The 14,783-nt window shown below is 43.2% G+C and overlaps 1 protein-coding gene across 1 annotated transcript in view; it reads left to right on the forward strand.

The window, feature by feature from the left end:
- The window catches only part of LOC124795560 (probable cytochrome P450 4aa1), a 306,399-nt gene that overhangs the window by 251,767 nt on the left and 39,849 nt on the right, over positions 1–14,783 (forward strand). Inside the window, exons 8-9 of the mRNA XM_047259633.1 lie at positions 8,499–8,625; positions 13,227–13,302. Coding sequence (XP_047115589.1) covers positions 8,499–8,625; positions 13,227–13,302 — 203 coding nt within the window. The remainder of the gene's footprint in view (positions 1–8,498; positions 8,626–13,226; positions 13,303–14,783) is intronic.

A 14,783-nucleotide genomic window follows, 5' to 3' on the forward strand; every position in this document is an offset into this window, starting at 1 on the left:
CAAGCACCATCACAGCTTTGGCATTCGTCGGGAATCATCAGAGCACGGGTTTTCGCAAACATGGTAATGATGAAGTATTCCACTTACCTTTTACACCGGCGTCACGTTTTTGAGTTTTATGCATGTAGCCGACGAACAAGTGATTGGTTATGGTTCCTCTTGAAAGTGAAATTTAGATATCGTTTCAAATTGGATGGTAGGAAATAGGACTGGGCCAAAGATTCGCTTCTGGAGCTACAGTTCCTTAGAGAGACTGGAAAGTTGCACAGGTCACACCAATATTCAAGATACGTAGTACGAGTAATCCACTAAATTACAGGCCCATATCATAAACGTCGATATGGAGCAGGATTTTGGAACATATATTGGTTTCGAAAATTTTGAATTGCCTCGAGGAAAACGCTCTATTGACACACAGTCAACATGGATTTAGTAAACATCGTTCTTGTGAAACACAACAAGCACTTTATTCGCATGAAGTGGTGAGTGCTATTGACAAGGGATTTCAAATTGATTCCGTATTTCTAGATTTCCGGAAGGCTTTTGACACTGTAGTTTAGTTACAAATAAAGATCAGTTTAAAAGGAGCCTGAAAGACTTACTAATGGCCAACTTTTTCTACTCCATTGACGAATTTTTTAATAGAGACAAATGATGTATTATATATATTCGTACTATTAGTATTGTTATTTCAGCTTTAAAAAAAATTGACATGTTCCACATCCACGAGGATCTCCCCAGCACGGATCTATGGAACGAAAAACTAATCTAATCTAATCTACCGCAAAAACGGCTTGTAGCGTCTTACGGAATATCGTCCCAGTTATGTGACTGGTTTCGTGATTTCCCGTCAGAGAGGACACAGTTCGTAGTAATTGACGGAAAGTCATCGAGTAAAACAGAAGTGATTTCTGGCGTTCCCCAAGGTTGTGTTTTAGACCCTTTGATGTTCCTTATCTATATAAACGATTTGGGAGATAATCTGAGCAGCCGTCTTAGGTTGTTTGCAGCTGACGCTGTTGTTTATCTACTAATTAAGTCATCAGAAGGTCAAAAGAAACTTAAAAACGATTTAGAAAGGATATCTGTATGGTGTGAAAATTGGCAGTTGACCCTAAATAACGAAAAGTGTAAGGTCATCCACACGAGTGGTAAAAGGAATCCGTTAAACTTCGGTTACAGGACAAATGAGTCAAATCTAATGCCCATAAATTCAACAGAATACCTAGGAATTTCAATTACGAATGACTTAAATTGGAAGCAACACATAGAAAATGTTGTGAGGAAGGCTAACCAAAGACTGCGTTTTGTTGGCAAGACACTTAGAAAATGTAGCAGATCTACTAAGGAGACCACCTACACTACGCTTGTCCGCCCTTTTTTGGAATACTGCTGCGCGCTGTGGGATCCTTACCAGATAGAACTGACGGAGTGTATCAAAAAATTTCAAAGAAGGGCAGCACGTTTTGTATTATCGCGAAATGGGGCGAGAAAGTCACTGAAAAGATACAGGATTTGAACTGGACATCATTAAAACAAAGGCGTTTTTCGTTGCGACGGAATCTTCTCACGAAATTCCTATCACCACCTTTCTTCTACGAATGCGAAAATATTTTTTTGACGCCGACCTACATAGGGAGAAACGATCACCATGACAAGATAAGGGATTTCAGAGCTGGTAGGGAAAGATATAGGTTTTCGTTCTTTCCGCGCGCTATACGAGATTGGAATAATGGAAAATGGTGAAGGTGGTTAGATGATCCCTCGGCCAGGCACTTAAATGTGATTTGGAGAGTATCCATGTGGATGTAGATGTAGATGTATCACCCTTCCCCCAACACAAATCAAAAGAATAAACTTGCAGTGATCCCAGTTTTAATATGACACTAAAGCCTAGGATAAAATATATAAAATGCCTTAATATAACAATAATTATAATTTAGTTACATCAGTGTTTAGAATACCACTTTCGAATAACTTCCACTAAACTGCAGTTCGGACAAGTACATCACTTCAAAAGCATTCGGCCGTACATTTGAGAAGCATATGTCTCATGTAATTGATTTAAGAATTGTTATAGCAGGACGCTCTCGCCGATTTGACAAATCGCATTAAATCGACGTATACACCCGGGATTATCAGCATTTAATTTGGCTCTACGACTGTGAATATAGGATGCGGACTACGGATATACGATAGTGTAATTGCAGACAGTCCTGTTTCTTTCACTGGTTTCGCTCTCGTTCGACAAGGTCAGTCCTTGTGTAACATTTTTCCTTAGTGAACGCCTGCCCACATGCTGCCAAGGTTATTTCGTTTACGCTGTTTACCTTTGGATGGGAAGTCCTTACACATTCTCCATACAGACCGATCTCTTCGCATGCGATTTGCATATTTTTGGAACCCTGAAGAAAGACCTACGTAGCTGTCGGTTTTTTTCGGACGAGATGGTGGACGCCTGGGTATAATCACGGTTCCATAGGCAGGCGCAGACGATTATCCATCAAGGCGTTGGCCATTTTGTCTCACAGTGCGGTCAATGTATCAACAGTTGTGGCGACTGCCCCTTATACATTGAAGAGCGAAAGAAACTGGTACACCTGCCTAATATGGTGTGGGGTCCCCGTGAGCACGCGGAAGTGCCACAACCCAACGTGGCATGGACTAGCCTAATGTGTGCAGTCGTGCTAGAGGATGTTGCACCAGGAATCCTGCAGGCATCGCCATAAATCCGTAAGATTACAAGGGGACACAGGTCTCTTCTGAACAGCACGTTGCAAGGCATCCCAGATAAGCTCAACATTGTTCATGTCTGGGGTGTTTGGTGGCCAGCGGAAGTGTTGAAACTCAGCAGTGTGTTCCTGGAGCCACTGTGAAGCAATTATGGACGTGTGGGGTGACGCATTGTCCTGCTGGAATTGCGCAAGTCCTCGGAATGCACAATGGACGTGAATGGATACAGGTGATCAGACAGGATGCTTACTGACGTGTCAGCTATCTGAGTCGAATCACTCCAACTGCACACGCCCCACACCGCTACAGAGCCTCCACCAGGTAGAATATTCCAAATTTTTAGGTATGTCCATTGATGAGAGATTAAATTGGAAGAAACACATTGATGATCTGCTGAAACGTTTGAGTTCAGCTACTTATGCAATAAGGGTCATTGCAAATTTTGGTGATAAACATCTTAGTAAATTAGCTTACTACGCCTATTTTCACTCATTGCTTTCATATGGCATCATATTTTGGGGTAATTCATCACTGAGGAATAAAGTATTCATTGCACAGAAGCGTGTAATCAGAATAATAGCTGGAGTCCACCCAAGATCATCCTGCAGACATTTATTTAAGGATCTAGGGATATTCACAGTAGCTTCTCAGTATATATACTCTCTTATGAAATTTGTTATTAACAACCAAACCCAATTCAAAAGTAATAGCAGTGTGCATAGCTACAATACTAGGAGAAAGGACGATCTTCACTATTCAAGATTAAATCTAACTTTGGCACAGAAAGGGGTGAATTATACTGGCACTAAAGTCTTTGGTCACTTACCAAATAGTATCAAAAGTCTGACAGATAACCAACAAGTATTTAAGAAGAACTTAAAAGAATTTCTGAATGACAACTCCTTCTACTCCATAGAGGAATTTTTAGATATAAATTAAGAAAAAAAATATTAAAAAAAAAATAAAAAAAAAATAAAGTTGTTATATTAACTTAAGTATGTTGTTAAATTAACCTAATTATGTCATGTATTGGAAAATTCGACTCGTTCCACATCATTACGAAATATCGTATTCATGATCCATGGAACTAGTATTAATCTAATCTAATCTAATCTAATCTACCCCTTGTTGACATGCAGGGTCCATGGATTCATGATGTCTCCATACCAGTACACGTCCATCCACTCGGTACAATTTGAAACGAGACTCGTCCGACCAGCCAACATGTTTTCAGTCGTCAACAGTCATATGTCGGTGTTGAAAGTCGTAAAGGGTACACGAGTGGGCCTTCGGCTCCGAAAGCCCATGTCGATGATGTTTCGTTGAATGGTTCGTATGTTTGTCGATGGCCTAGCAATCTGCAGCTATTTACGGAAGAGTTGCACTTCCGTCACGTTGAACGATTCCCTTCAGTCGTCGTTGGTCACGGTCTTGTAGAATCTTTTTCCGGCAGCAGCGATGTCGGAGATTTGATGTTTTATCGGATTCCTGATATTCTCTGTACACTCGTGAAATGGTCGTACGGGAAAATCCCCACTTCATCGCTACCTCGGAGATGCTGTGCCCCATCGCTCGGGTGCCCACTGTAACACCAAGTTCAAACCCATTTAAATCTCGATAACCTGCCATTGTAACAGCGGTAATCGATCTAACAACTGCGCCAGACACTTTTTGTCTTATATAGGCGTTGGCGCCGGCCGCTGTTGCCGAGCGGTTCTAGGCGCTTCAGTCCGGAATCGCGATGCTGCTACGTTCGCAGCTTCTAATCCTGCCTCGGGCATGGATGTGTGTGCTGTCCTTAGGTTAGTTAGGTTTAAGTAGTTCTAAGTTCTAGGGGACTGATGACCACAGATGTTAAGTCCCATAGTGCTCAGATCCATTTGAACGGCAGCGCCGTGTTCCATCTGTTTACATATCTCTGTATTTGAATACGCATGCCTATTACCAGTTTCTTTGGCGCTTCAGTGTACTTTCGCGTGAACTGGCACGTTCTGCGGTCTGCGGAAACCAGAGTACGGCCAGTTGCTTTGCAGCGTGCGGCTGCCGCTGCATTCACCTCTGTGACCCGTTATACAACGGAGACTCACACCGCGCGGCACGCAATATGAGAAACAACACCTGCCAGGAAGCAGGAAGAACGCCAAGGCCACAGCCGTGGTTCCAACACAAGGGAAAGAATGCGGAAACAGAGCAGGACCACGTCATTCTACCCGTATTAGATGCAATCGGTGTAGCGGCTATCAAATACAGCTGAGCATTTCGTGCACCAACCATTACACAATGTAATGCAAATAATATACGCTACGTAAATGATGTGATAATTAAGCGCCGAAATGATAGCCTGTGAATTATTCATTTGCAGGAAAGACCAAAGGATGAGAGAGATAACCATGACACACAATTTCTCACTAAGTTTTGTGTAAAGATTATATCTCGCTCAGATAATTTTATTCCACCAATTACGGACCTTCACATATCACCGTTTCACTCGTGATGTAGCACAATTTTGTATGCACTGAAGCTTAGTGAACCGAATACTCTCTTGGGGTGATCCGATGAAGGCAGACTTTTTGCCCAGTTGTTTCGAACCAAAATAATGATCTGATTAAATATACCACATACTCATCACCTTGGGTGCTCAACAGACTGTCAACCGTTTGACCGTTCTCCAATCAGTTGCGTGGTCTAATCCTATCGCCCCCTCGCTAACATAGCTCTGCTCCGGCTATCAAAAGTTTTCTTCGGCTCGGAAGCCTATGCTTGGTTGATAACTGCAGAATGCTGTTCACGTCATTACGAGAAGTTTGCCATTTCCATAGCATTTCTTGTTCTTTTGCAACCAGGCCAATCAACTGCTGAAGATGCTAAAAAAGGAATTAATAAGTGTCGGGATAAATAAACGATGTCTGTGCCGCCAGAAAGGGGCCATGCCAGATTTTCGTTTTATTGTCTTCTGATACATAGAAAGAAGAATCTGTGTTATATACGCGCCTAGAGAATGTGAAGGCTGCTTCGAGGGAACACCTCCTGAGAAACCTCGAAAAAAGGTCTGAAAAAGATTAAAGCTGATGGAAACTGAGTACCAGGTAATAAATATGTCTACCAAAGTTAAGAAGCGTCTTTTAGTCAAAACTAGATTTAACTTGCGGAGTACGAAATAATATTTGATCGCAAATTTTATTCTTTTTATAACGACCGGTTTCGATCAGTTAGTTCATCATTTGATTCGTCTGCCTCCTAAAACTAGAAAACAAAACAAATAAAACTTGTAGCCAAGCAGCTACTGAGTGGAGTGGGGTCTGCTTCGGTGCATCTCTTTCGAATAGTGTCTTGATTACAGATTATGAAGTTCAGTTCTTTCCAGCGAGACGCCGGGAAATCTGGTAGTCTGACAAAGGCGTTCCAATAGGGAATATTTTGGAAGGGATTTACAATTTTCGCATTTGCATTAGAAGCGAAAGTATCCTTCTCAAAACCTTGATCTGAACCGGGGAAATTGAGTTACTTTTAATTTCTGGGGCAGTGCGTCCCATAAAATGATATAAACGCAACGTGTGTGTTTCAGTTTCTGTTCACGACTGTAAGAGACTAGAAAGTCAAAGATATGTTTGATATCCACTGTGTTTTATCCTCATTTCTGTGTAAAGTCAAAAGCGAATGTAGACTTTCGGGAAACAGCTGCGAACGTCAGCAGATTTGAGTGAATGTCTGTCATGAAGGGAGCGTAGTATGGAGCCTAGATGATGAGTTACAAATTGGAATGTGGACAGGAGTTATAATGTCCTTTATTTGACTAACGTAAGTACAACAGTCAGTCAGCAACATGCACCGTACGCCGTTTCTTCCTACAAATACAAATAACCAAAAGTTGTAACAAAATCTTTCTGTTGATGTATAATATTTTTTTTCCTATAGATTAACTCTATTCTATACAATGTTCAGCAAAATTATAGGATCACAACTTATGGGAATTCAGCCAAGTAATATTTACAGCGACCGCCGATATTGCGACGGGAGTACACCCCGCCATTTTCAAGGCGCAGACTGGAACAGACAGGCGATGTACAGACAAATTTAAAACTTCGGTTTTTGGAATAATTCAGGAAAGATCGGTCGTATTTTACGGAAATACCATGTGAAATGCGTTTTCCGACCTCCATCTAAAATTAAGGATGATCTTAGTTTGCGTGTATATCGCATTCCTTGTAGCTGAGGCATGGCACATATTGGTCAGAGTATCAGGACCGTGGAGGACCGATGTACTGAGCGTAACGGCACACACGATTACAGTTGGGAAGTAGATCCGCTATTGCCCAACATTGTTTGGACACTGGTCACCCTACATTATATAACAATACCGAGATATTGGCATGCACGTCCAGCTATTGGGACAGTGTTATTAAGGAGGCTGTTGATATTAAATTAACGAGCAACCTTGTAAACACGGGTGAAGCGTTACCTCACGTGCTAGTTCGTAGTCTTCCACTATCGATACGTCTGACTTCGGTCACTTTTGGTGGCACTAGTGTTCAGCGTGTTCAATGTGTGTCTTTCCTGAATTATTCCAAGAGCCGAGGATTTAAATTTTCCTGTACATCTTCTGTCCGTTGCAGTTTGTGCCTTGAAAATGGCTTTCATTGAACAGGGGACGTAGAAACGACGGAGAGGCTTCCCCCCTGCCGTAGCCCTCAGTGGTACACAAACCCACAACAGGCTATAGCAGTCCACCCACCAACCGTCGCCCCACACCGAACCCAGGGTTATTGTGCGGTTCGGCCCCCAGTTGACCCCCCGGGAACGTCTCTCACCAGACGAGTCTGACTTCAATGTTTGTGTGGTAGAGTAATTATGGTGTACAAATACGTGGAGAAAGGATTTGCACAGCAATTGCCGACATAGTGTAACTGAGGCGGAATAAGGGGAACCAGCCCGCATTTGCTAAGGCAGCACTAAATCCGCCGGGCGGATTCGTGCCGGGGACCGGCACGTTCCCCCCCCCCCCCCCCTCCCCCCGGAAAGCAGTTAGACCGCACGGCTAACCAGGCGGGCCGCTGTGACCATACTGTATATAAGCTGGTGTTGTATTTAACAGACGCATTTGGCGGCAAACATATAGATGTGGCAGGAAGAGAACGCCTTACAAACGAAGTACTTATGAAGTTGTTTGCTTCCGCCCAGGAACTACACAGATTTGTCGCAGGGCCAAATAGGGGTACACAACAGCTATTTCAGCTATTTCCGAAATAGATGCCAACATGAATTATCAACAATTTATAGTGATTGATTGATAGAAGTTTAACGATTAACTGGAATATGAAGAGTGTGCGTAGGAAGATAGTTCAAAGCTCATTTACCCTTATTTGTCTTTAAACATTGCTACAGTTCTAAATCTCGTGAATAACTCGACTTGTTAGGTGAGATTTCGGGCACTAGCTAAGGCATTGCCGCGAGAATGTGTCACAATTATCCGACGACAGTCCTGAGGTACTGCCTACCGAACGAGGCTGTGTTTGCATATGTCCACGTCTGGTGAACAGAAGTCCACTTGAGAGCTACTTGTGTGACGTAAGACGGATGCGTTTGTACCCTCTCTGCAGTCTGACATCAATTTCGTTGCGCCTGAGTTGTAGGCAGCCGGCGTTCTTCTACGCAGGCTGTGTCCCGTACTTCTGAGGGAGACAGCAGTTCCCAGAGCGCTAGGTAGGAACACTTGCTGCTGCTCTGGCGAGGCACGCCTCTGACACCTGCGCGTTGCTGCGTTGCAGGGGCGAGGTGCTGATGCCGCAGCGGGTGCTGAAGCCGTGGCTGCTGCTCAGCTTCGTGTACCGCATGACGGACCTGGCGCAGCGCGAGCTGCAGCAGAAGAGGGCGCTCGACAACTTCGCCGCCAAGGTAGGCCACACACAGTCTCTCTCTCTCTCTCTCTCTCTGCTTATCTGTCTCCTCCCTCTCACTGCCGGCGCCACCACTGCACCTTTAGACCATACACATACGTAGAACGCCCATGCCTCTGTCTGCTGGGCAGTTAAGGTCCGAAACAAACATCTAAGTCACGTGGCGGAGGACGGAAATACGAGTCATTACACACTGTGTAAAGTCGAACCGGTCGTTACCATTTTTGTCATTTGTCGATGAAATCAAGCATTGATTTTTAGAATTTAAGGACTCGACGCATTAAATGTGACGCATGCAGTAGCACAGTTAACCTAATTTCTCGGAAATTCCAAATAGTAATGCGATATATGAATGCAGAGTCTCGCGGCGATAATATTGAATAAAATGTTCTCGGGTTTCCAAAAGCGTCAATTGGTTAAAACTACACGAGCTTTCGGCCAAGCACTCCTTGGCCATTGTCAAGTGGTATGACTGCCAGTTGGCTATTGAAATAAAAATTACCGCAAACACCCTGAATAGAGACGGTGGCTTGCAGCTCGGCGCTGCGTGGGATCCAGCGATCCCGCGGTTGAAGAGGGCACACCGAACGCCGACTCAAAACATGCCCATATATATGGCAATGTCACGGACACCGGGACGTCACAGCCGGCAGCTAGCGTATATAAGGGCGCACCAACAGCCCACTGTCAGTCATACCACTTGGCAATGGCCAAGGAGTGCTTGGCCGAAAGCTCGTGTAGTTTTAAGCAATTGACGCGGTTGGGTCCGGAGAACGTTTTATTCTGTTAATGCGATGTTTATAGTTTGTACATTTGGCTAGCTGAAAGGGTAATAAACAGTTTGAAACATTGTACTGACACCCGCTGAGGTATGTTCCGTCTATGCAACTAATTGAAGGCAGTTTGTTTATTGCGTAAACGGAACATCCCTCCACGAATTTTGAAGCAACTAAGGAACGACGGAAAACAGAAAAAATGAGCGAAAGAATTACAGTTCTTTTGTGAATCCTTCTAATTTTGCACTGCGAGTCATTTACTTCACCGCTTCAACGGGAGTAGAAGATGAAACAGCAGTTTGGTAGGAAGCATTTAATTCTCCGATAACAATACATGCGAAATGTTTTATAAGGCTTTTATAAGAATCCACAATGTCCGGTTTTAACACAAAATAAGCGAAACGTTTCATGGCTTTTGTTTAACGCAGTGCAGATGCCGAAATAACATAAGATACATAATATATTACAAAACGTTGATTATAAAGAAAACTCTTGTAGTTACACTACTGGCCATTAAAATTGCTACACCAAGAAGTAATGCAGATGATAAACGGGTATTCATTGAACAAATATATTATACTATAACTGACATGTGATTACATTTTCACGTAATTTGGGTCCATAGATCCTGAGGAATCAGTACCCATAACAACAACCTCTGGCCGTAATAACGGCCTTCATACGCCTGGTCATTGAGTAAACCGAGCTTGGATGGCGTGTATAGGTACAACTGCCCATGCAGCTTCAACACGATACCACAGTTCATCAAGAGTAGTGACTTGCTTATTGTGACGAGCCAGTTGCTCGGCCACCATTGACCAGACGTTTTCAATTGGTGAGAGATCTGGAGAATGTGCTGGCCAGGGCAGCAGTCGAACATTTTCTGTATCCAGAAAGGCCCGTACAGGACCTGCAACATGCGGGCGTGCATTATCCTGCTGAAATGTAGGGTTTCGCAGGGATTGAATGAAGGGTATAGCCACGGGTCGTAACACATCTGAAATGTAACGTCCACTGTTCAAAGTGCCGTCACTGCGAACAAGAGGTGACCGAGACGTGTAACCCATGGCACCCCATCCCATCACGCCGGGTGATACGCCAGTATGGCGATGACGAATACACGCTTCCAATGTGCGTTCACCGCGATGTCGCCAAACACGGATGCGACCATCACGACGCTGGAAACAGATCCTGGATTCATCCGAAAAAATGACGTTTTGCCATTAGTGCACCCAGGTTCGTCGTCGAGTACACCATCGCAGGCGCTAATGTCTGTGATGCAGCGTCTAGGGTAACCGCATCCATGGTCTCCGAGCTGATAGTCCATGCTGCTGGAAACTGTTCGTGCAGATGGTTGTTGTCTTGCAAACGCCCCCACTTGTTGACTCAGGGATCGAGACGTGGCTGCACGATCCGTTACAGCCATGCGGATAAGATGGCTGTCATCTCGACTGCTAGTGATACGAGGCCGTTGGGATCCAGCACGGTGTTCCGTATTACCCTCCTGAACCCACCGATTGCGTATTCTGCTAACAGTCATTGGATCTCGACCAATGCGAGCAGCAATGTCGCGATACGATAAACCGCAATCGCGATAGGCTACAATCCGACCTTTATCAAAGTCGGAAACGTGATGGTACGTATTTCTCCTCCTTACACGGGGCATCACAACAACGTTTCACCAGGCAACGTCGGTCAACTTCTGTTTGTGTATGAGAAATCGGTTGGAAACTTTCCTCATGTGAGCACGTTGTAGGTGTCGCCACCGGCGCCAACCTTGTGTGGATGCTCTGAAAAGCTAATCATTTGCATATCACAGCATCTTGTTCCTGTCGGTTAAATTTCCCGTCTGTAGCACGTCATCTTCATGGTGTACGAATTTTAATGGCCAGTAGCGTAATTAGTTAGTTGCTGACCTCCTGTCATCTCCAGACCTTTGTCATACATCGAGTTTTAGATCTGAGGACCAACATATTTTTACGGAATACATATCTAAGGACCTTTATGATTAACTTCGTAATATTAGACACAAATAATTGGTCCCAAATAGAAGACCATTGACATCAGCTTGGTTGCGATATCACTCTTTAGCTTCAGCCTATAAATTCACTGGCTTATTCTCGAAAATTGGGTTCCCAATTTTTGTTTTGTTTTTAAAATTGCTTTACCTTTCAAACAAAATATTGCTTCATGTCACTTACCTTTGGGTGTAACCAAACGCTGCACAAAATGTTAACGTTGTAACAAAGAAATCTTTACTGAAAATGTTACTATGAAGATAATCTGAACAGTACTCCAGAAGTCGCTCGGAAGCGGATGCCAACGCCAGGGAGCTGATCATTTGTTTGTCATGTACAATCTTCATCTATGGTCTGAGACTTGTGTTACAGTTTTCTTGTACAGGCCGTGGCAACGAAACTTCTTTAACTTATGTTAACGGAGAACAGTTACAATCCAAGAATCCCGAGCTGTGGGTCAGTAAGTTCGTTTACCATCTGTTTCTGTAACTGCGTGAATTTCGTGCACACTTCACTATTTCTGATCGTGAGTGGTCACCTACAGGGTAACTTGGAATATCCAAATAAGACGAACGGTGTTACCGTGGGCCATTAAACCATAACGAAACATCGAAGACGGTAATTTTGGTGATTTCCTTAGGGCTCGGCACGCAAGGAAGCACATGGCCTTCCAGTTGCTAATTGTTCAACTTTATCACCTGTGCTTACACCCACAAAAGTTATCTCTGATGCACTAACTCAGCGTAAGTTATTTTGTCCGTCGGAAAAACTCGTGCAAAAGTTGCCTCGCGGTGAGCTGTTGTACATTAGTGACGAGGCACACGTTCATCTGCTTCGACGTCTGAAAAAATAAAACATGCGCCACTGCAGTGATAACAATCCAAAACAATATCATGAGATGCAGCTTCATTACGAGCGTGTAACGTTTCGATCTGCAGCGTCCATAACAGTGATCACTGATCCGAACTTCTTGGAAGAAAATCAACGTGCAGTAGCTATGGATTATCGTGATTTAGCAACGTGATTCAAAGCTCTTTTTTAACCCAGTCTTTATCCAATTTATATTGAGATGTGCTGTTTCAGTAAGATCGTCCACAGCACATACAGCGCCAACTACGATCAGTGTTATGCGGGAGAAGTTCCGTAGTCGTCCGAAGTCCTTGATCAGCGATCAGCGTTCGCCCTATTTAGTACATTATGAGGTTTTTTCTGAGAATATCTAAAAGTTCATTGTTTACAACGATCGCCGAATGAGCTCTGCTTATTTGAAGGAGAATATTTGCTAAGCAAATAGTCAACATTCCTGTCACTGTGAACGAAAGAATCTAGTAATTCAAAGTATTGATAATGTAGAGCGTCATCTAGTACTGCTCATTTTTAAAAATACCTAATTTAAAAGTTACAGTTATGGAACGCATGAAATCGAATAAAAACGATAAATACATTATTTGTTTTTGCTTTATTTACTTTACAAGTCAGCAAATTTTGTTGCTGAGCCTTTATAAGCAACTATCAGTGACCACCAGTTGCCTAAAAATCGACAACGGACCAAGCCATCTCAGGGAACTACTAAGATGTTTAGGACTAAACTCGACCGAAGAATAACTTTAAATCCCCACCTGTTAACCAGAAAGAAAACCACAATAGACTAAACCCTAGAACTAATAGCTGGCCTAAGTTGGGGACCCAGACATACAGGTATCAGCCTTACGTACAAGACTCTCATCAGCTACCTCCTCACCGCAGAAGTTTACCATGGGCTCGCTCTAACTCTGTACAGTAACAAGTGTTTTCTTTTTTTTTAGATTCTTCAAGAGCGCAAATTGAAACGGTTGAAGGCAACGGAATCAGCTGTAAATGGTGAAACGGACAATGAGAATGGTGAGTACAAGGCACAAATCTCGCCGCAGTGTTAGACTCACAACACGTGCTGCAGCAGCCTCACCTATTAAATGTAACGTCGTGTTCTATATTTTAATACCCGGCTAATTCACTCTGTGAATGACTAAAACTGTGCGTTTTGTTGGAATAAAAGTCGTAATTTATTAAATTACAGCGCTGCTTACGATATGGTGAGTGTGTACTAAGTTTAGTTTTCCTGCATGTCAAGTCGACAATGAGACTAAATTATGTGTAAGAGTTGAAAGTGGTATCCGCTCTTCTTCGTACATGTAAATACAGAAACCGGCATTTGGTTGACCTGGTACTAAATTGGAGTCCAAACATATTATTGGTGGTGGTTTGTGTACCGCACTACAATAAAGCCAAAAACTGACAAATGTTTCTCCATCATGAAGATGGACGGAAAAATATCTGTAGCGAAGAGAGAGCTGTGACTATACATTTATCTGCAGTAGTATCCAGCCACTGTGATTTACTGATCACCAGCGCGATAGTACGGTGATGGAGGACAGCACCGACATCAAGAGCAAACACAATGTTCAACTGTTGAAGAGAGATTGCGTCCGAAAATATCGTTGGATGCCATATCTGCGGAAATAAGAGAATTTAACGGAACTGACAAAAAGTAATGAAATAATTCGTTACAAATGTGATAGAGAATTGATAACATGTGTCAACTATGCAGTATATAATGAAATAGTAAGCAACCAGTTGGATATAAGAAATTTAATTTCTTTATCGATTTCGGACTCTTAGTGCGCTTTCTCAGAGGGCTATGTCTATCGCATTATTTGCGAGTGTCAATAATAATGCGCATACAGCAGAATGTTACGCCTGCATATATTTTTTAAAACCGTGGCATTGTACTGTATGCACTTTATTACTGACACTCGCAAATAATGCGATAGGTATAGCCATAGGAAGGGCACTAAGAGCTCGAAACCGGTCAAGAAGTTAAATTTCTTATATGCCCACCGGCCGCGGTGGTCTAGCGGTTCTAGGCGCTCAGTCCGGAACCGCGCGACCGCTACGGTCGCAGGTTCGAATCCTGCCCCGGGCATGGATGTGTGTGATGTCCTTAGGTTAGTTAGGTTTAAGTAGTTCTAAGTTCTAGGGGACTGATGGTCACAGATGTTAAGTCCCATAGTGCTCAGAGCCATTTTTTCTTATATACCGCTGGTTGCTTATTATTTCATTATATACGACTACAATTGCTGAAGATGGACAGAATACTCAGGTCTGCAGTATATGAGGAATGCGACGGTCAGCTTGCCTAACACTTATTGAAACTACCTCCACTGGTTCGTTGTTCTTTGTGAAGGATCGGAAAGAATATCCGCTCAAATGAAGCATTCACGCGGCTAAAATAGTAGTACCTACTCTGTCCTGATCAACTACGGATGTTACCCTCGTCACTTTTGTGGGTCCCACATAAACCATCAACTCTTGTAATCATAATG

This window comes from Schistocerca piceifrons, chromosome 4, assembly GCF_021461385.2.
Source record: "Schistocerca piceifrons isolate TAMUIC-IGC-003096 chromosome 4, iqSchPice1.1, whole genome shotgun sequence".
NCBI lineage: Eukaryota > Metazoa > Arthropoda > Insecta > Orthoptera > Acrididae > Schistocerca > Schistocerca piceifrons.